The sequence below is a fragment of the Halichoeres trimaculatus genome, unplaced genomic scaffold, assembly GCF_033239565.1.
Source record: "Halichoeres trimaculatus isolate MK-OKI-2021-1 unplaced genomic scaffold, fHalTri1.1 fHalTri1_scaffold_1, whole genome shotgun sequence".
NCBI lineage: Eukaryota > Metazoa > Chordata > Actinopteri > Labriformes > Labridae > Halichoeres > Halichoeres trimaculatus.
Window position 1 is genome coordinate 25412474 of NW_027437179.1, and position 24544 is coordinate 25437017.

At 38.5% G+C, this 24544-nt stretch overlaps 2 protein-coding genes across 3 annotated transcripts; one reads left to right on the forward strand and one right to left on the reverse strand.

The window, feature by feature from the left end:
• Window positions 1-197: 197 nt before the first annotated feature.
• LOC141791219 (S-adenosylhomocysteine hydrolase-like protein 1) lies at window positions 198-13605 on the reverse strand. 2 transcript variants are annotated; one of them, XM_074671500.1, is made up of 17 exons: window positions 13112-13605; window positions 9890-10001; window positions 9494-9622; window positions 9010-9110; window positions 8032-8134; window positions 7054-7148; window positions 6805-6911; window positions 6595-6711; window positions 5713-5776; window positions 5295-5383; window positions 4930-5000; window positions 4674-4768; window positions 4441-4539; window positions 4043-4111; window positions 3835-3913; window positions 3413-3533; window positions 198-3019 (listed from the first exon to the last, which is right to left on the reverse strand). In XM_074671500.1, the coding sequence occupies exons 1-17, from the start codon at window positions 13289-13291 to the stop codon at window positions 3013-3015; spliced, it is 1638 nt and encodes a 545-aa protein (XP_074527601.1). In that variant the 5' UTR covers window positions 13292-13605; the 3' UTR covers window positions 198-3012. The 2 variants fall into 2 exon arrangements, with proteins under 2 accessions (XP_074527601.1, XP_074527593.1); XM_074671492.1 differs by having other exon boundaries at window positions 9494-9637.
• Window positions 13606-15599: 1994 nt separating this feature from the next.
• srsf3b (serine and arginine rich splicing factor 3b) lies at window positions 15600-19920 on the forward strand. The gene is made up of 6 exons (XM_074675787.1): window positions 15600-15746; window positions 16367-16577; window positions 16679-16819; window positions 18643-18681; window positions 19296-19382; window positions 19590-19920. The coding sequence occupies exons 2-6, from the start codon at window positions 16375-16377 to the stop codon at window positions 19615-19617; spliced, it is 498 nt and encodes a 165-aa protein (XP_074531888.1). The 5' UTR covers window positions 15600-15746; window positions 16367-16374; the 3' UTR covers window positions 19618-19920.
• Window positions 19921-24544: the final 4624 nt, after the last annotated feature.

The following is a 24544-nucleotide window of genomic DNA, read 5'->3' on the forward strand; positions in this document are numbered from 1 at the left end:
GAGTTAAATAAATGTATTTATTCTAGTTGGTGTCCTGTTTTTATGGCAGGCAGTCTAATAAATTGTTAAGCACTGTAAACATTTATAAAAATATATATATAAATGTATTTATAAAACCCAAAGGGATATGAATGATTTAATTGTGCATAAAGTACAGTGTATAAATGAATCAGCAAAGTCATTTTCATAAAGAGCAGTTTATTAAAGGGAAGTGTGCACAGAGGTTTGAACAGAGTGTATACTGCTGAAACTGTGTTCTTCAAACTTAAGCACAGACAGTGCCAAATATATATGCCTACTTTATAGATAATATAGCATTAACCAAACTTCATCTCCACATTAAAATCTTCAAACCAATAACAATGAACAATAATAAAATCACAGTGGTATACACACTTTAATTAGACCAGATCCAAGCTGTATGCTTCAGTAATAACACATTCATTTGTGTCTTAAAAGTTAAAACCTAGGTAAAAGGATTACTGTTGGTTCAAATAAAAAGGATTCACCATAAAAGGGAACGTAGGTGCAATTAGGAAACTCCAATGAAAGGGATGTATGTTTGTTACCAGAAAAAAATGTGATGAAACAGACGTTCAAATATGTGTGATGTTACATGTTGCCTACTTGTGTCTAAAACTGTGAGTAATCTTATATTAATGCATATCTTCTAAACACTGTGAAACACTGATTTCACAACTCTCCTTTAACACGTAAATGAAACACTGCTGCATAGCTTTAATATTAATTGTATAGTGCAGAAAACATCTATGATTGGCATTAAGATGGTTGGTGAGAAACACGTGTGTGTTAATTTCTAAGTCACAAGGCACTGTCAACCAAACAGTTACCATGGGTGTGGTGCTAACCTTGCTAACAATGTTTCTTGTACTGTCCTTGGCTGCAATACTTAAATCTACTTGTTTAGAAGTGGCACTATGGGCTACTGCCGACTACCACAAGCTTAAAAAATACATGTTTCTGATGAAAAGTTAAAGGAATTGTTTGCAATTTTAAGTTGTATGTGAGGTGTTACACTATCAAAAGCAACATCACATCAAGGTAACATCATGCTGACACTTAGAGGGGCTGTGATACCCTCAACCATTTGCTGTGAAATCATCCAGCAGACTGACTGATGAAATGTGCTAAAGACTAAAACTACTTCCTGCACATAATATGATTCTACAAATGAAGAGTTCATTTGCAAAAGCAGATAACTCCGTTTTAAAACAGAAAAGTTTTTAAAAGAAACAGCCGTGGCGTATGGCGGTTTCTGCAACAAAACATGAGCTTTGATCCGGTTTCCAACAGGAGATATCGGCATTGCACCAAAATGGATTTCAGCTTTGTAAACAATGCAATACAAAGAGTAAATCACAAGCATCAGCTCATTTTTTTTCCAAAATGGCTTTTATCAGTTTTTGCAAATGAACTCTTCAAATATCAGACTGCCCAATTTGGTGAAGCAAAAGTGGCATAATAAGTTTTTGCATTTGGAAAGCCTCACAAAAGCCTTTAACAACAAAAACCACCAAGGAACAAAAAAACCCCAGCATAATCAGAACAGCTATCACACTTCTGTATCATGGTATCACCGATGATACATCTCAAATATTTGTTGAGATAAGTGCGCTGACAGGGAAAAAAAAGTCATCTTTAGGCCCAAAAATACGCTGTAGAAAACAGCCATCCTCACATGAACATGACATCAGCTGATCAGAGGCACATATTGCATGATCACTCTGTATGTAACGCAGTTGAACAGATAGTCTGTGACAGATAATGTCTTTACACAGAATTTACATAACTGCACTTAATGTGCAGATTATTTGGATCATAGAGTATAAAAATCTCTAAAGCTATTTCAAGTTCTAAAGTAATTACTGATATCATGACAATGACACTGAGCCTAAGGTCAGAGTGCTCATCTGTTAAAAATATATTTACAAATAATTTCAGACATTTGAATGCCCTGAGGTGTAGATATTTTTCCTAACAGACATCAAAACCTCATTAATGGACACAACTTTCAAGAAATGAATGACGTGCTCCCTTCTTTAACTTGCAATAGTCAAATAGTACTTGTTCCTTTTTGCCAAGATCTGCTGAAGGTAAGCAGGGATTTAGGTGATACTACAGAGGAACCCTTTTTCTGCATCTGGTGGATGGAATGTATGAAGTAAATGTGCACTGCCACATTAAAGCGAGAAGAAAACACTGAAGCTGCATCAAGTGATCCTGGCTCTTACAAACATAGGCTAGGTAAACCCAGGACATCAAACGGTTATGGCTCATTTATAGGCAAACAGTCGTTACTTTAACATCCACCAGACACACAGCCACATCTTATTGAGGTGAAGTTTCTGGCTACCTGCAGCATATTGGCCTTGATTTGGTCCACCTTCTCCTGGGGGAAACATTCACACATTGACTTTCTTCATCAAACAGAAACTTAATTCTGCTTTTTGTGTCCTGATTACAACTAGGCTTATCTAAATTAATGTTTTACAATGTTTTCAAAGGGGTAGACTTGTGAGGGAGCCAGGACACAAAGCTAACATAGGCTTAAATGCTCAGCAGGTCTGAGTGATCCTTCACTTCTTCGTACACTGAGGGACTGGATACACGATTCATAGTTTCACAATTTACCATTAATATTTCACAACAGCTAAAACCCTTCCCTGTCACAGTTATTTGGCACCTTATATTTATTTGTTATTCAATATCATTAAGAGCTGATAAAGGAGCCAGCAAGTGTGGAAAATAAAGAGAAACTCCCTCTTTACAGCAGATATAAGTGCTGTGGTTGCGCTGAGTTTTCAGCTGGGTGGCCTGTGCTCTCCCACTGGAAGCAGCAAGCGAAGCAAAACTTATTGTGTTTACAGTTTGAAGTGTGTCCGGTGTAAATGATGAAATAAAATATACAGAAATCTTTCATTTATCCTGATGACAAAGTGGTGTTGGTTGCCATCCACATCAAGGGATGTTAGGATATCAACCACCTGCACTCTAATACCTGCAAACATAAAAAACAAGTTCAGTTAGGACATCCTTTGCAGTCAGATCTCACACAGAAATACAATATCTAAGTTCTGTCTCAATCTGTGTGTGTATTGGTGTGCCCATGATGAGTCACATAAAGGTAACTTCATATGCATAAACCACCAAACACCTTTTCAGAATTTCAGAAAATCAAACTGTACAGTGTGTTTCTTATTCTCTTTTTTAGAATAGAATAGAATAGAATAGAATAGAATAGAATAGAATAGAATAGAATAGAATAGAATAGAATAGAACTTTGTCATTGCAACAAGTACAACAAAATTGAAAGTAAAAAGTTTTAGACTTTCTGGTATATTTTTTTATTATTTTATAAAATAACCTAAAACAGTAAATGAAACAGTTGTACCTGTAATAGTTGGGTTTAAATGGACCATTCTTGTTTAAGCCCAGGTATTTTGCTTGTTCATCAGAAAGCTCTGTTAGGTGGGCATCAAAAGTGGCAAGATGCAGACTGGCGACATACTCATCTGAAATGTACACACACACACACACCCACACACACACGCACAAAACTTAATGAGAAATGACAAAATACACTAGGCTCAACAATGAAATTAAATCCTGAGACTTTCCAGGGTTAGATGTTGTTAGTTTGCACAAGATGTACGCTTAAACCAACTCCAAAGTCCCAGGTAGTGGTGTAAATATCAACGGTGCCAACGGTGCAGCTCCCAGTATATTTGCACCAAGGCCTATCACCACGATGTTACGCCACTGGTCGCAGGCATAAATAATTTCACTTGGTCAATGTATGGTATAAATCCTTACCCATCTTTTTAGGGAGCAAGTAAACATCCTGCTTGTATCGTCCCTCAGGAGCATTGTACAGCTCAATGAGTGCCAGGGCCTTAAGAAAAAAACACAGAGTGATTATGACAATTCAAAGTGATTCACATATTAAAAAAGAGTCAGACACAAATGACATCCACAAGTGTCTTTTCGATGCTGCAAGTGAGTTGGAAGTATTAACGTGTACCTGAGTTGTGGCTGTGATGGACAAGACAAATGTAGGGACTGTGGAGCAGCTGAGGTTCAGGAGACGTCCCTGTTGTGGAAAAAAATCATGTGAAGAAGAATCTGAGCACAAGGAAGCACTTGAGTTTAAGCATCGCTGTTTCAACTTAACAAAACCTTGCAAAAATGTTGCTAAGGCACCCATCAGTCTGCGGCAGTAAAATTCAGACTTTGAAAATAAACCTCAACAACGACAGATTACAAAGTTTCCAACATTCAACCAGCTACTAGCTATACTTCAAGCAAAACTTATCACCTCCAAAAAAAGAAAAATTTATATATATATCAGATCACTTAGGAGGTAAGACCTGAATTCATCTCATCACATTTGTTTTCAACACATGATTGTGAGTCACAAACCTCAGCCAGAAGAATGACCCTCTTCCCATCGGGCCAAATAACATGATCCACCTGGGAGCGCACTCTCTCCCAGGTGAGCTCAGGGGTCCGAAGACTTGCCTGTGAGATACAAAACCCTCTATCATTTTGTTATAATTTATAATGCTTCACAAATAGGGCTGTCCTTTGGATAATCTCAGGTCACTGTGTAAGCACACAGTAGAAGTCGAGGAATCTCAAATACACTGGTTTACCACATCAATCTCAGTGTTGGAGTGTCCCATGTTGCACACAATAGAGCCATTTTTCATCCGGTCCAGCTGGTCTCTGGTCACCACATTCTTGTTCCCTACAGAAGACACAGTCATGCAGTATCACTCAACATGAATCACCTACAACACAGGACAGAATCAGCTCTACAGAACATAAACTTAATGTATTTATCATGTCAGCTGACAACAATCCCACTTTAATGTGTGGTTACATCATTACGGTTTCAAATGAAGTTACCTGTGCATGTGATGATGACATCAACCTGGCGAATGACCTCGTTCAGTTTGACCACTCTGAATCCATCCATGCTGTTTGCACACAGAAGGTGAAAGAGGTTCAGCATTTTTCCTCAGTGAGGGCAAACATCCATTATTCATCTATTATTTATTGACAGGCACCTGAGGTCAGCTCAAGGCCTGAACTCCCTGCTGGGTTCGTGCAGTGCATTTGAGTTTGAGCTAAATATTAGTCGTCTCAAAGTCAATAATTAACAGCCTGCATTGGGATGCTACCCACTGTCATCTGCTGTCATCCCTGTTCACATATTTCATGATATGTATGACAACCAGAGTGGAGTTGATCCACTTTCTGCTTTTACTCACCAGGCCTGGAGGGCACAGATGGGATCAATCTCTGTGACATAGACGATGGCTCCCAGAGCTTTCAGAGCAGCACAACAGCCTTTTCCAACCTGCAAAGATGAGAAATCATCATGATGTTGTAAGACCAGCTGAGCAACATATGCTAGTTTCATTATTCAGACCATGGCTCAGAGGAACTGAGACAGACATATAAGACTCTGTGTTTTGAAGATAAGCTTTTTTCCATCTGTATGCATATTACAAGTGTTATTTTTTAAGATCATCATTTTCTTTTCAACATTGTCAAATAAAACGTTACGGAAGCTTTTGGGGTTGTCTGTGCATACCCTGTGTGTTTTCCGTAATTGCAGTGCTATGTGATGAATGATTTCAAAGCTAGTAGCAAAATGTAAACTTCGAAAAAATAAGAGTTTCTCACCTCACCGTACCCACATACAACCACCTGTTTGCCTCCAAACATGACATCTGTGGTTCTCTTCAAGCTGGGGGTGTTTGAGATGTCAAATTAGATCATTTTGTTCGTGTGAAAATAACAATCTGTGTACGTACGGTACCAAACTCCAGCAAATTTACACCAATACAAAGAAAAATGAAACAGTCCAAAAAATCATCCCACAATAAAATTCCACAGTTCCAGAGTGTATTCGTCTAACCTTTCAAGGATGAGAAAATTCTGAGTATTACTCATAATTATAATAAAAACAGAGCTGCTATGAAATAGAATTGATAAAGGTGCAATGAGTGATACAGCTGTGATAAGACAGTGAATTTTGCAGATATTGAATCACAAAAAAGAAACTTCCCTGTGAGTAAAAAAAAAGCCATAAGTGTACAAGACTTCTTGTACTACATGTCTTAATGAGGAGAATGAATTGGAAAGTAGTCCTATGCTGTCACGCTTTTGTTCACAGGCTGTTTCGCTTAGTTTTGAAACGAGTCCAGAGTGTTTAAGTGTGCAGGGCTGAGGAGTAAAATGGCAACAGATGATAAATGTTATTGAGGTGATATGTACAAGTTGTGAGAGTACACATATGTTTTATTAAAAAAATTGAGAACAGGAAGTGAGATATTTTGCTTCTTTGATTTGGGGAAAATCTACACTACAACAGCTTGAATGTGTGGCTGAATTCACAGCTGAGTTTCCAAACTGTTCCTATGATACAAGCAGGGGATGTTGCAATTCTTTCAACCCTTATATGTGCCTTTGCAAAACCATCTGATAGAATAAACTGTTTAGTTTTCAATATAACTTTGACATTGTTACTGTCCAGACTCCAACAACAAACCGAGCTTCACTCACCCATCCAGAATGGACTCTCTGCAGCAGTACAGGTTATCAAACTTCTGCTTTGTCACTGAGTCATTCACATTCATGGCGGGTACACACAGTTTTCCAGCTTTAGACAGCTGATACAACCTACAGGCAGGAGGGACTGAAGATTATTTACAAGCCTTTCACTTCATCTGAGGCGTTGCTGTGGGAGAGTTGTAAATCTGATCATTAAATCACCTGTGAACCCCAGTGACACTCTCCTCCACAATGCCCCTGATCTTCTTGAACACATTGGGGTATTTCTTGTACATCCAGTGCGTCAAGTCTCCTCCATCATCAAGGATCTGGAAAATAAAGGAGCAAATGAAAAATGATAATTCAGTGCTAAGAACATTATGAAGATGAGCATTTTTTATCACCTGTTGAGAACAAAACCACATGCACTTAATTTGAAGACAAATGTGGATAAATAAAACTTCCACTGACCATGTTTGGCTGCCAGCCCTCTGTGTTGACGCAACGGTCAATGCACCACCAGAAATCATCCTCAGACTCCCCTTTCCAGGCAAACACAGCCACACCTGAAACATGACAAGTTAAATATCTGAAGTCACTTTTAACCGCCAGATTCTGCTTTTAAAGAAACACCCTGAAGACCCAGTGAAAGAGGCCCCAGTCACCAATCAGAGATTATTGTTGGGTTTTGAAACAACTCAGTTTAAATGTTTAGGAGTATTAGTAAGCGCCTGATTTGAAGAAAATGTATGATTTTTGCCCCCCCAGATAACAAAGGGGTGTGTTAAGCTATCCACAGAAACAACTCTGTGAGCAGTCGACACAAGAAAATTCCTGATCCTCTCTAAGCAACTCCCAAATCCACAGAAACCTCCTCAGCTTGCCACATCATGAAAATCTACAGCAGTGATTCAGTGAATACTTTAAAGGTCACATAGCAACCACAGATAAAAGGGTTGGAGTGGTGGTGTCACTCCACTAAATGTCAGATCTAATGTGTTTCCACTGTCACTGTAAGGTTGATTTCTAAAGAGTTTAACATAGCGTTATTTCTGCTGTATTGTACAGTTCTCTGTAGACTCCAGCTGGGTACCCTCTCTTTGGCCCATGACCAGTCCAAGTGTTTGTCTCCAGATTGTTTGAGGGGGAGAATAAATGGAACATTTCAGATGTAGCCCTAAACTCTGGAAGGACGAACCCCTCTGTGTTGGGCTGGTTTGTGCCAGTTTGTTTACATCTTCTTTTTACAAATTTTAGTTCTCTGTTTTAGAACTAGCTTAAGACTTTTCTTTTATTCTACTTTAGATTTTTTGCCAGTTTAATCTAATTTTATTCGTCTCTTTTAAATACGTTTTTGTGGGGGTTTTTGGAGTGAAGACAACTTTTTGTCAACTGTTGTTGTTTTTAAAGTCAATTTATAACTCAGATCAAAGATATTCCTCTTCTCACCAGTCTCTGACAGAGCAGCAGCCACTTCGTTCTGTGTAGAGTAAATGTTACACGCAGTCCAGCGACACTGAGCCCCAAGAGCCACTAGAGTCTCAATCAGCACCTGAAAACACACAGGGAAGCCTGAAGGTTAAAAAAGATGGCCCAAACAAGATCGAGCTGGTCACAAACAGACCATTTATTAATCACTGGTTACACTTGGTGTTGTTTGAATAATGTCTACAGTATTATTTGATCCCATTTCAAACTTTACTAGACTCAGTCAGAATGTTTATTTGTCGGTTCATGATGAGTCCGAAACTAAACTACTGACTTAAACACACACAAAGATGTTTATTTATATTATAACACTTTACATTTCAATAATAATAAACAATGCAGTTAGCTTAAATTTTGGGGGGTATCACTGCAAAAGTGTACCTGTGTACAAAACTAAGGCTGTGTTTTTGTCTCATTTTTGGAGAAAAAATGTCTGAAATACTTTCTTTACGTTAAAATCATCTGGCAAATACATAAACTTATCTTATTTCAAGATATCATTAGTTAAAAAAAATAAGTCTGGGTTGTTTGTACAAGATATAGAAAAAAAAGAATGATGAAACCATGAGTATAAGATTAAGAAAAAAACGAGTTTTAAGTTTATTGAATAGAGACAATATCATTTCTTTTTCACTCGGCTGGCAGATTTTTTGACTCGGTATGAACAACCTAAGCCTACTTTTGCCTTCAGAGATTTTAAAATAAGACATTTGACTGGACTTGTTGGGTGGCTGTGACATAATAAATAGCCTAATAAAGCATTTTTGACTAATTATTAAAGAAAATATGTGCTTAACTTGAAGTTTTTTTGGAGTAGTCTGAGAGTAAGTGTTGGGAGAAAATGGTGTAGAAAGAGCAAGAAACTCATCCTGATTAAAAAGCAGCGCCATACTGCAGGCTTTGCTTGGGAGATGGCGACATTTTAATGAGCAAACTTACTGCAGTCTGGGCAGTGATGTGAGTGCAGCCCACAATTTTGGCACCTGCCAATGGTTTCTCACTTTGAGCTCTCTTCCTGAGTGAGATCAGAGCCGACATGTCTGAAACGCATGAAAAGGGAGAAGTGAGAAAAGCAGCAACAGCATAATGCAAAACGATCTAACAAAGGTTAACTTTTGTTCCTTTTGGAAGCAACTGGCTGCTGTTAAACAGCCAGTTGACATTTAAAAAGAATAGAAAAAAACTGAATAAAAGCTTGGTCATCTTGATGAAATTATATATATAAACACTTAACATTTCAATGATGATAAACAATGCTGCTAGCTTATTTTTTTTTAGGGTATCTAAAAGAAGAGACTTCCTAAATAGGAAGCACATTTTTGTGATGTCTTTTTAATGGTTTTGTATTCATTAAATCCCTGGAGACAACATCTAGTTCAATGGGTGAACATTTCTGTGAATTAGAGTGATGGTGCATGCTCACCTTGTTCTGCAATCTCAATCTCACGTCTGCCAAACTCGGCCTGTTTGATGTTCTTGACACAGAAGTCACTGCTGCCCTTGGAGTTAACCTGAGTTTTGTCCCGGGGGGAGGTCTCATCATCAGAGCTATCTGTGTAGGATGCAGCTGTTACGGGAAAAATGTCAAAAAAAATGCAGGGCCTTAAAGCCAGCAAGGTTTTAAACCAGGGTCAAACAGTGTTTCGGAGTTAACAGAATCAAATTAATGACCTGACGATTTCCTAAAAAAGCTGAAAGTGCTGCTTACTTCACCTCTGTCTGAAACAGCATGCTGGTTGCTGTGCTTACACTACACAATATGCATGCACTGTGAGCTGCAGTTAAACTGAGCGCTGGACTTGTGGTGGATCCTTCTTACCAGAGCTGTAGCTGTCAGTGGATGACTGAGAGATGGAGCGAGACAGTGAGCGGCGGCCTGCTTTGGTGGGAAACCTGCTGAACTCTTGCTTGTCCTCCACAAACTGGATTTGCTAAAAAAAGAAAAAAAGAAAAAAAAAAACAGAAAAGATCATGCTGGACTCAGTCTTTTAACAGATTTGTAAAATATTTAACATGAAGTTATTTTAGTTGGATACGTAATCTAGCTGTAAAACAAAGCCGTGTACAAGTTAAAGGTTATACTGTGGTTACTGCAGACTCTGAATAGCAGGCTGACTGCTTTTATTTTGGTCCTGCTTGACATACAGAGTTTATGGCCTCAACCTTTGCTGGATTTGGAATGAGTGTGGATGAAGAACATGAAGTCATTTACTAAAAGAAAAGACTCTGCTCCACCTGGTGAGCTTATATTTCTGTATTTGCAAAAAATAGAAGTCCAGCTGCACACCGTCAGACATCTGGCCAGCAAGATAGACTGACAGATGTCCAAAAATTAAGCTGCCAAAGCCATTTTCTGTTTTCTGGATGCACTTATTTTGCTCATGCTTGTGTAATGACTGAACACCCCCTCATTTTACACTCATTATGTCCTAAAATCTGAGCCTGCACTGCTTCTTGTTGGCGTAAAAAAAAACTGCAAAAAGAAGTGAAATCATACTACACTATTGTTCAATCTCTACAGTGCAATTTTACTCTACAACAGACTGATAAAGATATTACGGTGTAGGTGCCTCGACTGCCACCAAACTACTTGTGCTTGTTTGTGGTCATTGTTTTTTTTTTTTGTTATGATCTTGACTCTTGGTTCGTTTTATTTTTCACTCTAAAAATGTGAAGTTAATCCACACCTTGTCATATAAATTCTGTGTGGGTGTATGAGAAACAACTTTTTTTCATTTTTTAAACGTCATTACCTAGTGCTCTGCCTGGTCAGCTCCTTTTTTATCACAACAGTAATCAGATTTTTAGTCTACAGGGCACTTCCATGCATCAAAGCTACAGTGTGCAAAAGCTTTATCTTTTCACAGGCAGTAAAAAACAAACAAGTCAGGAATGGAGAAGTGGAAAGACGGCCCACTGCAACCCTGAGGGCTGTTGTTTTTTGTAGATGTTTCCTATGACACATACACTAAACTTTTTATACATTAGTACAAAGTTTTTCTTTTCAGGGTTTGAGCATGGGGAGATTTTGTTGGATGGGAATAAATCAGCCAGCAGTCTACATTAGAGAAGGAACAAGTTGTAACAGCTTCACTTTTTTATCTTTAAATGAATGTCAGGCTCCTCACTCTGATGCAGTCAGCCTCTGGATTTAGTCCTAGTACTGCTAATCCTTCACATGCCAGTGAAAGAACTTGGCAATAATGAACAATGCGGAACTGTTTTCTCCAGATTGAGGTGACAAGACACCACAAATTTCCTCTAGACAGAAGAGAGTGGGTTGGGTCTCAGTCTCAAGGATTAACCAGTGTAAATGGAAAAAACATAGCCGTGGTGAGGTCATCCATGGATTTGTAGACCTTTACTTTTATGTCATAACTTTAGTAAAATTTGTCTTATTAGATTTGTTTATGAGTCAAACTCATCTGACAAGTGTAGAAAATTTTCTTCTCTCAAGATATTCAAAGAAAAAAACAACACCTGGATGCATAAAAAACTTTAAACTCATTTCATGGCTAATCAGCTCATAGCTTAACTGAAACGTCTAAATATTAACTACAAGGTATAATATTTAAACTACACATATTTAAAAGAACACCTTAACTAAGGCTGACATACACAAATGTCTACCACTTTTCTTAGACCCTGGATCACTGAGGTCCTTTAACCTCAGGGACAGAGCAAACAGCCTTTTTCCTGAATCCCCCAAACAGGCCATGGCTCCTTTAAGCCCACATAAAAATGTAAGTAACTATCTCCAGACATTCTCAGTAAGTCTTTTTCACGTGTCTGTGAAAAAACATCATAAATTATTTCACGTTTCTTCTAGCTGTTCTGGTTCACTGTGGAGAAGCTCATTATTTATGACCCTTCATCATGCTCAGGATTAAAGACTTGCATCCTTTAGTTCAGCTTTTGTAACCAAGAGTGTCAAAATTAAGTTATAAGTGATTTTTGTTAGGATAATACGAGATCATGTCAGTTATGATGACTTTAACACCATGACCAGATAACTGGTTTATTATTAGGTTCTGATAGGAAATGGCTGTTACTTTATTCTTATATTAAAGGTGTCCCAAAGCACATAGTTTTGATCCACATATATCAGGTTTTAATAAGCATACTGTTGAAAATACTTTTGAATTCTACTGCAATATAAGGATATGTTCCTGTTTGAGGAAGATGTTGACCCCAAACGAGTTGGGCTGTGTATTATCACCAAAACCAGTATTCACTTTTTCACACTAAATGAGCTGTGCAGATACGTATTGTTCCTAAGCCTGAAGAGCTCAGGGTGCAACATTTCCTTGTTCCGTGAAGGTGTCACTTAACATCTGGCTTTTGTTTGAGTGGCATGGAGGAAACCATACTTGTTCCTTGTGTTGGATACAATTAGGAAATCAGGCACTTGTGTTTAAACAGACTTCCTCTGGAGAGGACAGCCAAGAAAGACAGAGATGATTTTATGTTTGTTTGTTTTTTTATAAAAGAGGAACAACAATGAGCTTTATGGGTGAAGTAAAGAGTGGCATTTCACTTTTTTTTTTTTTTTTTTTTCATTACTGATCTCCTATAACTTTTTGAGAGGCCTTCTTTGAGTCGTGCCTAAGTAGTGTCTTCTGACTACTTGACAATCAGACGTTAAACAAATCTTAGCAGTTTCTAAAGTTGTGGGTTATTGAATTTTTGCAACTTGGAAACATACTTAATCAAATAATGTACATCTTCCGAAAATAAGTCGTTCTCCTATGTACAATATCTTTTAACCATGAGAATGCACATCTGTTTACAAAAGTATGTTAAATCATAAAGAGTTTAAAATATCTTCCCCAGGAGCAGAATATGTATAAACATGATGACTTCACATCTTGAGTTGTGGAAAACGACAGGTGTGACGACACATTATAGTCAGAAAATGCACCATGACGACAGGTTAAGCGACACAGCACATCTGAAGGTAGATTTTTAGCAGCTCTGAGCCCCCTGTACATTAACCAAGGTGAATAAAAGCAGGCTGCTGCAGTCTTATCAGAGCGCTTACCTTTTTCACTGGTTTGTGTGTGGGCACGGCGCTGAACGCAGACGACAGCTCTCCCATGTTCATTTCGCTGTTCTTGCTTACCGTCAACGCTGAGTATTTTTCCGCAACATTTTCGCTTTCTTTCACCTCTTTGCTCGCCTGTTTCACCTCCAGCTTCGCTTCTCCGGTCGGATCTGACATGTTGACAGTGTCAGAGTAACGTTACCTGGAAAGGAATACAACAACCGTTGGCTCTTCTGTGGTAGTAACGTCACACACTAAATGTAAATGGTATCCTCGCGCTGCTAACGGGCTACAACGGGCGGAAGAGAAGCTTTCAAAGTACATACACTAAAAACGGGAAGTAAACACAATACTTGTGCAACTCCCTGGCAAAGGTCTACTTTATTTAATGCTATTTATGCCGGTATGTTGTTCTGTTGTGGTACGCAGCGTGCAGTTGAGTAGGATCCCTGGTAGCTCAGCTGTCACCTGGCTGAGTTACTTTGTGGGCGGCAACCAACAGACTGAGGGGGCGTTCACTATGAAATGCTGCGTTCACGGTAAAAAGGATAACAAATAATACCTTTTTATTTCTCAATAAAATGTTGTCTAACCAGAATTTAACATGCTTTCTAACCCTGTATTATCACAAAATAAATGTTATCTTCTCTAAAAAATTGGAAATAAACTTCAGATTTCATCAATGGGTTTTTTTTTCTTTGATGGTGCAAGTGGTAAAATGTATTTGCCAACGTACATGATGGTGGTCTTTACCGCTAATGTAAACTAGGCTATGATGGAGGATACACATTGAATTAAATATGTGTTGTTGTTTTTTGTCTTTTATTCAAAAAAGAAACGATTTAGAATGGATTTGATAAAAGCTGAAACATAATTTCCCTATCATAGCTTATTTATAAAGTTTTATGAGCTTTTTCAAGAGACGCCATGAAGCTGTCTGTATTTATTCCGCATATCCTGCCATCGTTTGGGACTCGCCCATATTAATAATGTATTTCGTTAAATAAACCGCATTATTCTCTATAATATATTTATTTAGGAGTGGTATTTGAGCCGCGTGACAGCTCTGTTTAAGGGAGGAAGGCACGTGGGAAAATCCCAGTTGTATGAAACACATCACTAAGCTTGTTGTACCTTACTCAGCACGCATGCTCTTTTATACTGGGTCGAGGTCGGGAAATAAAACCATGTATGTAAAAGTCTACTGTTAAGACAGTGTGATCACATTTGTTTTTTAAATTGTGCTGCCCAAAATCAAACTCAAAACTCTCCAAGCTGCTCTGCGAGTTCTAACAAACTGGGGGCTTCTCCTTAACTCAGCAACAGCTCACTGTTGAACTTGAGTAACTTTTTTTTTAAAGATGTATTAAGACTTTGAGATGGTATAAGCATAAATATTTTTATTGACGTTCAAATGCTGTTGCTCCTGGTGTCAATTAATTTATAAGCAGGGTACATGGCATAAGTTAGAAAGTTCTTATGGTGCAGCAAGCAACCACACAAAAGCAATGTGAAGCCAGAGAGCCTTAAACCAAGTACCATCAAAGTCATTGACAGAGACCAGGTGACATTTCAGCCCTGATAGGATGAGCAGAGGACACGCAGATCATCCTTCCGCCTTTGTCAACTGTCCTGAGGTGGCACCACTTTAAATCTGCATTACCATTGTAACAACCTTGCAGGTTAGTGGCAGTATTGCGTATGCCTGGTTTAGGAAGACATATCAAAAATCAATATTTTCAAATTAGAATTTTTGTGCACTGTTTTTTATGGAGAGAAACAAGGTGTTTCACTGACTTTTGCAGATATGTTATCCCTCAGCCCTTTTGAAAAAAAAAGAAAGAAAGATGTAAGTCAAACTAAATTTGAGGAAAGTATATCATATTATATCATATATTTTCACTATTTTTCCTTCCACATTTTACATGGCATAATTTTTCAGGGTTGTACGAAGGTTTTGCTTTTGCAGATTTTGTAATTACATCAAATATTGTAGAAGGAGGAAAACGGTCATTACATTTAAGCAGGAAGATATTATACGTTACTTTATACTTTTGTTGGGCTTGGTCCTTTCTTACCTCCACTGAATTCAGATACGTTCTAAATTCATTTAGAAAAACACATTATATTAAGAAAAAACATTTGTAAAGGCATATAATTATATTACAGTAGACTTTGTAGTTTTTGTTTTTCAGTATCACACCAAAAGTGGATGGTATGGTCTCAATAATGAACAACGAAACAGCGCCACGAATAATTGATATTCGTGCTGTGGTGGAATAAGCTACAGCAGTTAAACGCAACCGAGTGTGTGTGTTCGATGACTGTTACCGGCTCAGCGTTGTGCACTTAAGGGTATCAGAAAATTTCAAATATTTGCGTAATCTAAAAAAAAATTGTATGTAGCCCTTACATTACCAATGATTTGCTAACAAACTGAAATGGAGTGGTTTTAATGCGTGAGGAAGTTTGCATATAAAGTGTCGCTTACCCCGCCCCCGCGGGAGCGACGACCTGGATACCCTACTGACAAACGTAGCTCATTTCCGTCACGCCATTTTCTATCCGACTGCGGAGAAGAACAAACCAGCCAGAAGAGCGCGGGTAGACTGATCTGTGAATAACACAAAAGGTAGAGCTGAAAGTACTTTCTTAGTATCGTGTCGCGATAAAATTGTTGTACAAAACCACATTCGTATCAACTGATCGAGGCGCCGCATTATTTTTTTCTATTGTTTGAGTTCTACCGAAGTGATGCTCGATCACGCCAGGCCTCAGGAGGCGTCAGCCATTTTAGCTATCGTTCAGTAGCCGTTAGCCACATGGGTCTCCAGGATATCGCATTATTATTTTAGATCATTTTGTTGTTTTACTTAGAGGTTGACCAAGTGAAAATGTTAGAGTTTGAGTGAATGATTGGATTGACCTCCCTGCATCAAGGATTTAATCTATCCCAAATAATATATACAGGGAAGCTAAAGTTAGCATTTGACCACGGGCCTCGACAGACATGTAGGCCAGGCTTTTTTTTCATTGACATGATATTCTGAAAATGCGTACTAGAAAAAGTCCCGTCAGAAACATTATTTTAGTAATGCATTTTTCAAAACCTTTACTGCGTTATTACTTTTAGAGTATGGTAACGCTCCCTTCCGTAATGGCATAATGTGTTTTCCGGGCATGGAGACACATGTTTTCTGATGTAATCTGCATAACTATTCATTATTATCCCTTTTTTTCATTAATTTTCAGATTCAGTCATGCATCGTGACTGTCCTCTCGACTGCAAGGTCTATGTTGGGAACTTGGGCAACAATGGCAACAAGACAGAGTTAGAGAGGTCATTTGGATATTATGGTCCTCTACGTAGTGTGTGGGTGGCCAGAAACCCTCCAGGCTTCGCCTTTGTGGAGTTTGAGGACCCTAGAGATGCAACTGATGCAGTGCGTGAGCTCGATGGAAGGTAAGCATCAGTTGTTAACGACTTTTAAACATGCCATCAAAGTGTTAAAGAAACAGTTGTTATTGCTGTGGCTTCAGTCTCAGATATGTCTTGTTTTACAGGAATTTGTGTGGTTGTCGAGTTAGAGTAGAGCTGTCAAATGGAGAGAAGCGAAGCCGAGCCAGAGGCGCTCCCCCTTCATGGAGCAGGCGTCCACGGGACAGAGATGACTACAGGCGCCGTAGCCCCCCTACCAGAAGAAGGTGACCACAGTTGTTTGGCAGTGACCAGCTTAGACAAAATCTGATTCCACTCCGATCCACAGAATTACCTGTACTTTTCCTGTTTAGGTATAGCCCAAAAGTCTTTTCTGCTTTTGTACATCTGTGATGTTTGCTATGACTAAGGCTTCCAGTTTCATCTTCATTTGTATTCTATATATTATCTAGGTTGCTACATAGATTCACTACTCAAAATCAAATATATTTACTATCTACCTGAGCTTTTACTGGGATTAACACCTGGCTAGCATGGCTCAGATTTCTTCTAAAGGCATTATTAATTCTATTTGGGTGAGCTTTTTGTGCACATCTTAATTTCAAATCATAAAGTGTACTAAGGCAACAAGAGAAAAAGACTTACACAGGGCAGCTCCTGTGTTGGGAAATATAATCTGTTAACATTTTGGGGGGAGGTTGGGATAAGTGCCAATGTAATGCATTTTTTCTTTTTGTTTGAGGATGCTTTTTATTTTTCATCTATATTAATAAGAATGAAACCCGTTGCAGAGCCACCACCATGCCTCTTCTCACCACCCTCTGAGTCAATCAACTAGTCCTCTTTCAGCATCATGTGACTGCTGACCATCGTGCCCCAAACAGCTTGGCTGGTGCTGTCACATGACCCAGGCATGGCCAGTCGTCAGGTTGCACCAACCCATTGGTTCCTCAGCATGCCCTACTCAACCTCCTCCTCCTTCAGCCTAAACCCAAACGGCAGCGGCCCACCTCTCATTCCCGACCAATCAGCGTATTACGTACTCAAATGTCTACAACCTACCAACAGCAGCCTTCAGCTTACCAATTAAAGCAGGAAAAAAAGCCACAGCCAGCCCCCATCTGCCTGCCACCTAATCACCTTGCAGCATCTGGCCAGTCCTATTCAGCCAAATCTACCTACCCGGCCGACAGTCTGCTTCCCTTTCGTCATATCTAGCTTGTTGAAAACCAAAACTACTAGTAAGTTTTCCTGCTTCATTCAGTACACTGCTGATTTCAGTTTTAAGAGTGAAGAGACAGCTGGTTTCAAAAGGTTATTCATTTTCTATTATTTGCATCACTCTGGGGCTCCACATTTCCAAAGGTTTCAAATATAAACAATTATATATATTTTGTCTTTTAGGGCTTTGAGCAGAAGAAAATTACACTAGTCATATCTCCTAATCCCCCATTCCCTCTTAAATGTCAAACTTTTTTTTAGTCCTCCCTCACTTTTAGTGCTGTATGGTTGGTTATAGCAGTCAATAGTCTGGTTGTTTTTACAAGATTTAATCTCAGTGACCAGTACATTGTTTTATTTACATGTTCTTTTTTTCCTGTAATACCCAGTTTATGTGTGGCAGACAAGTTTCATACAGATGGTGGTCTTTGTGTGACTTGTCGTCCACATAGTGCAACATTTGATAAACTGACGGGAGGCAAAGTAGGCTCATAAGCTGTTTTTTTAGCATAAACTTTTCTGCAAAAACACATACAATTCTCTTGCTGATCAAAGAGCACATACCTCAACTACTTTGCTCTAGTGAATATGAAAAATACACATAGGAATGCTCATGGCACTGTGAGATAAGTGCAAAAGAGTTCTTAAACACCTTTCATCTTTGTGCACTCGGTCCATTGCAAATGAGGTTTCTTTGATTGAGATCATTGTAACCCTGGAAAAAAACAGGTCTTTTTTCCATATTGAGTTGCAGAGATAGAAAAAAAAGGCTGAGTTGAAGTGGCCCTTTTAAGAAAAGAGATAGAACAGTGGAGCTGTGCAAGGGATCAGTTTGCTGTTGTTAACACTTTGTATTTTCCCCATGCAGATCCCCACGCAGGAGGAGCTTCAGCCGCAGCCGAAGCAGGTATGTTGACACACGCTTTAACTTTAAGTGGAATCTTTGCATTTTCAGTGGCTCAGTGTATTTCAGTGAAAATTTTAACAAGCAAGAAAGAATAAAGTTCATTCATGTCATAGAACTATTTTATTTCATTGTATTGGTGTATTATCCAGTCCTTTCGAACACCCTACCTGACATGCAGTTATAAGCAGTGAACAGCATAGATGAGATCTGGACTTGTAATCCTCTTTGACTGCTGAGAAGTCACAAACACTTAAGCCAGTGGATTAATTAACATCATCTCAGCTATTGTACTGTGTTGCCCTCAACCTGTCTGACAGATGTCACTTTCTCAAACTACAGTTTGTACCTCCTGTTAAGACAAATCTAGATACTTTTAGGTGACTTCTCTGCTCTCGTTTTTGACATCAATACGTAAACAAAAAAAGTAATAGGTAGAGGTGTCTGTCAGCTTTACCCCGCAACTGAAGAAAGGAAAGCCCCTGCAGGCCTAATGGGGTCTAAACCTGAGCAGGTTATGAACCCAATCCTTAGAGGCGTTGCCACTAACACCTTAGGCAGATTATGATATATGTTTGTAAAAAATATAAAATGGTACTGTGGTTGTTGTTTTGCAGGTCTTTTTCCAGGGACAGGAGGAGGGAGAGGTCCCTGTCTCGGGACAGGAACCATAAACCTTCAAGGTCTTTCTCACGATCAAGGAGGTACTTGAATGATCAAGTTTATTCAGATGATTTCTATTCATAAAAACAGATATTTCACAGTTTTATGGGAATCATACAAGACCACTTTGTCAAAACTATTTCAAATCTTTTGGATTTTCCTCTCAAGTAGGCAGATACTTGCAAATGTTTGTGTGTCAAAAGATAGAGGGTGTACACTGATTTCTGCTTTCTTCTCCTTCCCCACAGTCGCTCCAGGTCTGCAGACAGAAAGTAGAATGTCTATCAGACGCAAAGGGAGCCGAGGATGAATGGTTCAACAGGAGTTGCCGTTTCAAGTGGTGGATTTAAACTTGGCCGAATGGCCATTTTTGTGTTGAGTTTTTTAAACAATCAAGCATTTTAGTGTCCCTCCCCCTTCTTGTCACAGTAACTTTCAAATACATTGAGTGGGTGTGTACAAGTGTGAAGTCACGTCCATCTCGTCTGTCCTGAACTATTTGTGCCACCCAGCATTCCAGTTCACCAGTTAATCTCTTATGAGCTTTGGTTTTGTTGATGAATGTCCTGTGTAGTGTGAGTAGGTCCTCTTTGTTTTTGTTTTTTTGTTTTTTTTTATTGTGTAAACGCCAGCATTTTTTCTTTTTAAAAGAAGGGTTGGGATGATTTATAACAAATGTCCCTCCTAATGATTGTCAGTGAATCCAACCTGTTTTTCAACGTGCAACTTTCTTACTTCATACTGAAGGTTTCTGTCAGTGTATGATTGGTTGGTTGTAATTGATGCACCGTGTAAATCACAATGCAAGACTTGAGCATTGAGTTAGAAGGTGTAGTGAACACAAATCTTTTTTTCTTTGACAGTTTTTCTCTTTTTTTGTTTGATACTCTGTGAAATGTCTCAATTAAAAATACTGGTTGATCAAATCTGCATATTTTTTTACTCTTTGTTTACATTGTATTAAGTAATCCAGTTGCTCTGTTTTTTACAAAAGGACACTGTTGGCACTGATTATTCATTTTGAGCTGGTGTCAAATTAAACCAACAAGTCCATTCTGCTCGCAGTCATTGCCCTCAGTGTAATTGGTCAAAGGAGCACAGTTTCATTGTTGAAATGGTGACAGTAAACCTGAGATCAGTTTTCAAATTCAAAATGGCAGTGAAAGAAAGTAAGCAGGTTGTAGAAGAGATGTTTTACATCAGTGTGCCATTCATTGTTAAATAGAAATGGTTCACATGGTACATTCACATGCAGTCAATATTCAGATTTAATGTAGCCAGTGTCTCTTGGTGGTGCTATTGAGATTGGAATACAGCACTTGGGATATCACTTGACCTTTTATCTAAAAATAAATAAAACTTGTTTTCTGTAGTTCAAGTTAATGCATATATTAAATTGAGTGGTCATCATTTGTGTATAAACAAATATAGGTATTGGCATTTGTCTCCTCGGGATCTGAAGGATATATCTTTTGAAAGTAAAAACTTTAAGACACTGGCTAGTGAACTGATGGTTTAAGTCAATCATCAGTTTCTCTTTTTTAAGCAGTAAAAATGCACATGAAAACCAAAATGTGTTTTGCTTAAACACTTTTTAAGTCTTTGAGCATCGGACATTGTGTTGGTGTAATTTCACATTTCATCCTACTTTGCACCTAAATCTTTGAAGAGAAAAATACAAAATGTCAAATACCTGGAATCCAAATTTTAAATGTGGATTATGTATGTTGGCTATTTACTTGCTACGCTGTAACCAAGCTTTAAAGGAAGGTTAAAAAAAAAAGCAGTAAAATGTAACCTGACAAGTTCATGACCCAGTTTGCCCCACACATTTCCCTCCATTCCTGACGTACGTGGTGTCCGATGTGAGCTGGTTATGTAATGTGGTTGACAGATGGTTTGAAATTTTAGAAATGTTCATAAGTAACTGGTCGTCCAAATAACGAAGCCATTGTACCACCAATAAGATTGTAATTTGTTGAGTACAGCCAATTAAAAGTTCCTGAGGGCTGTAGACAGTCCTGTCCTGTTTGTAGTAAAGAGGGACTTATTTTTTAATACATCATTGAGTGTTTTAAGTAGATACTGTAAAATATTAAGTGAAATCATAGCAGTGTAGTTTGCCTTTTTTGACTCAATTTTGTTAAATGCGGTCAGATAAGGAGCTGTTGTTAAAGCACAGCTGTAGGTTTAGATCTTGTTCCCACAGACACTACACCACTTTCTCTCCCACTATCCAATTGCGACTCTCGGCAACACCCCTGCCAAGCCCACGGCTCTCTGTTCACGTCTATAGTCCACGTGAACCGGCATGACAGGGGCACTAAGTTTCTCAAATCTGCGCGCCCTTTTCCACGTGTTACTCAAGCCCGAATGACATCAGAGGAGGAGTGACTCACATAGCATCCACGAAGACAGATCACACAAGGAAGAAACTCGCGGGATACACCAAGAAACCCGAGGTATTTCCACCCACTGTTATGTAAGGCCTGTGCAGCCTGTGCCGCCCACGGAACACAGCTTGTGAGAAATGACAAGTCTGGGAAACAGGGGGTACAGTCTGAGCTAAATTTAGCTTTTCTTTTTTCTTTTTTTTTTAACTTTAAATTGATCAAACCATTGTGTGTTAGTCAGTTGGACAGTAAAACTAAACTGGTTGGAATTATCTATTGACTTAAGACTTCACTTTGACCCAATTACTAAACTTTTTATATATCTTTGGATTTAAAATGCTTAGTCAAACAAAAATAAATAATTTTCTGTACACAGTAATTCTCATGATTTCCTTTTTCATATCATAGCTACATGCCTGAAGGCCATCCACGACTTGGGCCATTAGTGTACTGCTGAACTCAACCTGGCTTTTTGGAGTTTCACTCCAGTTTCTACTGGGTTTTTGTTGTTATGGTAAACTATTATTTGTCTGTTTTCTTGCCCTAATTCTGTGATTTCTACCTAAATAATGTGTGCCTCAGTGCTGTTAAACCTTATACTTATATCAACCACATTTACATTTGGGAATATTCACATTTAATCTGTCTCTGAAATATTTACTTCTCAACACATTTCTCTGGCTTACTCAGTAGATACAGTATATGAATAGTCTGCTTTATTTGAAAAAGTCATCAGGAAACCTTTTCTGAGCCTGGAGTGTAATATCCAATTGTTAACATGCAGGTGTGTTGTGTAACACTAGATGATTGGGAGAGGAGCTCCCTGTAAGACCCTGTATCATCCATTATACAGATTAATTTCACAATTGACTGATTATAACATAAAATTTTCCAAATGACGCAGAAAAACCAACCGAAAACGTTGACGTACACAATAAATGAAATGTTTTATCAAGGGCTTGCAGACCCATTACACTATGCAGCTGCCTTTAACTCACAGATAATTCACTCAGCTGTAAAAATGCAGAGCCACTGCTGCTGAGTAACAAACTATGCATTAATCAAATCCTTCCTTTATTTTTAGACTTCATTATCTTCAGTACATTCTTCAACTGAATATAAATGAGCTAAAGCTTCTGAACTGCTTCCAAGCTTGAGTGTGTTTCTCCTGTTCAGACAGTTTCCTGCTAAACAAAGGACTCGTTGTGCAGTTGGATCTGTTTGGCAGTTATAGACTGAATTGTATAGTTTAGGCTGTTGTTGACGTGCTGAGAGCTGAACTGAAGAGCTAAAGGACGCCACAATGAGTTGGCCAAGCAGATTTTTGAGTACACCGAGTGATAGACTTATCAGTTGTTGGATCTAAGCTGTCATTGGAAAATTAAGTCATGTCACTGGAAAAAGTTCTTCTTCTTTGTGTCATTTCAAAACAATTTAAGTGTCAATAGATTTATGAAGTTAAGCATTCTAAACCGTGAAGTCTTTAACCATCCATCCACCCATTATCTTTACCATTTTTCCAAGTTGGGGTCACGGGGAGCTGGAACTTTTCACTGTTGTCTTTAGAGACAAGTTGGGGTCTGCCCTGGTCAAATGATCAGTCTACCCCAGGGGTAACATGTAGACATGTTGAGATAGACAACCCAGAGCTCTACCAGCTCATGCCTGGTCCGGCCTCCAAAGATTTTAGCTGTTACAGGAAATAAAGCTGCCTGGCAAAAGTTGTACTTAATTGTTTATTTTCAGAGTTTTTAGAGTCCACGGACCTTTATAATTTATTTACCTGTAGATTTATACAGACCATAGACTGCATAATAAATGGACATAGTCTCTGTGATGTCACCAGTTTGTTTCTGAAACTGAGTCTTGAAGCTAACAGTCAACTAGAGCCATCTTAGAAGTGGGGCAGGTTTTTGATTTAATTTTTTGATTTTGATTTATTTATTCATCTCAAACATTTGCAGATTGCAAGTAGAAAAACATACCACACATTTTGTTGCTCAAGAGCAGGGATGCCACACCAATACAAATACCCACATACAACAAGAGCAACAATCAAAAAATGAAAAATAAATTAATGAATAAATAAATACATGAATATGTAAACATACCTACAACATTTGAGAAGGGACAGGAGTAAGCTTTGAGCCTTAACACTTACAGCGATTGAGCATCCGCCTGTCAATCAGCCAAGTTGTGCCTCTGATTGGGCGATGAGGTGTCTTATTATCTTGTAAACTGTAGAGTAAGAGTACCCCCCTGCACAGTGTGTGCTGATAGAGAAATAAGCTAATAAGATAGGAGACATTTTGCTGTAAACATATCTGTTAATGCAGTGATTTTCTTTCTTTCCATGTCTTGGCTTAGTGTGCATGTGGTTTCCAGTAGATCTAGAGAAATAACTTGGTACAGGCTGTAAAGGATGGCTAATGCCAAGTTACTTCAAAGAATCTTTAATAGTTTACCTTTTACTCTTAACACCTGCTCACACTCTTATGGTTGCCTGCTGACTGCTGTCTGCAGGAAGCTCCCTCAGATCTTAACTAGCTTTAACATGTAAGTATATTATATAGTAGCATATTTGACATTGTTCAATGTTCTGCTCTTCTCTTTTTTCTTGTTGTGAACAATGACCTCTAAGGCTGTTCCTTCTAATTGGGGAGACAACACCCCGACTTTCTTAGCTTCGATACTAAAAACTGATACCTGGGCTTTGTTGTCTTGCATCCCCACTTATGCGTAAATCCAAAATTGGTTAAATAGTTTCACAACAGAAAATTAAAAACAGAAGAAGTTAATAAAGTACACAC

Bases quoted from the DNA above. Each gene is read 5' to 3' on its own strand.
- LOC141791219 (XM_074671492.1), bottom strand. From the start codon at position 13,291: ATGTCAGATCCGACCGGAGAAGCGAAGCTGGAGGTGAAACAGGCGAGC. The intron at 4,112-4,440 runs GTTTGTGACTCA...TTTCCACAACAG, and splicing joins GGGTCATTCTTCTGGCTGAG to GGACGTCTCCTGAACCTCAG. The intron at 3,534-3,834 runs GTAAGGATTTAT...TGTACATTTCAG, and splicing joins CTTGCTCCCTAAAAAGATGG to ATGAGTATGTCGCCAGTCTG.
- srsf3b (XM_074675787.1), top strand. From the start codon at position 16,375: ATGCATCGTGACTGTCCTCTCGACTGCAAGGTCTATGTTGGGAACTTG. The intron at 18,682-19,295 runs GTATGTTGACAC...GTTGTTTTGCAG, and splicing joins TTCAGCCGCAGCCGAAGCAG to GTCTTTTTCCAGGGACAGGA. The intron at 19,383-19,589 runs GTACTTGAATGA...CCTTCCCCACAG, and splicing joins TCTTTCTCACGATCAAGGAG to TCGCTCCAGGTCTGCAGACA.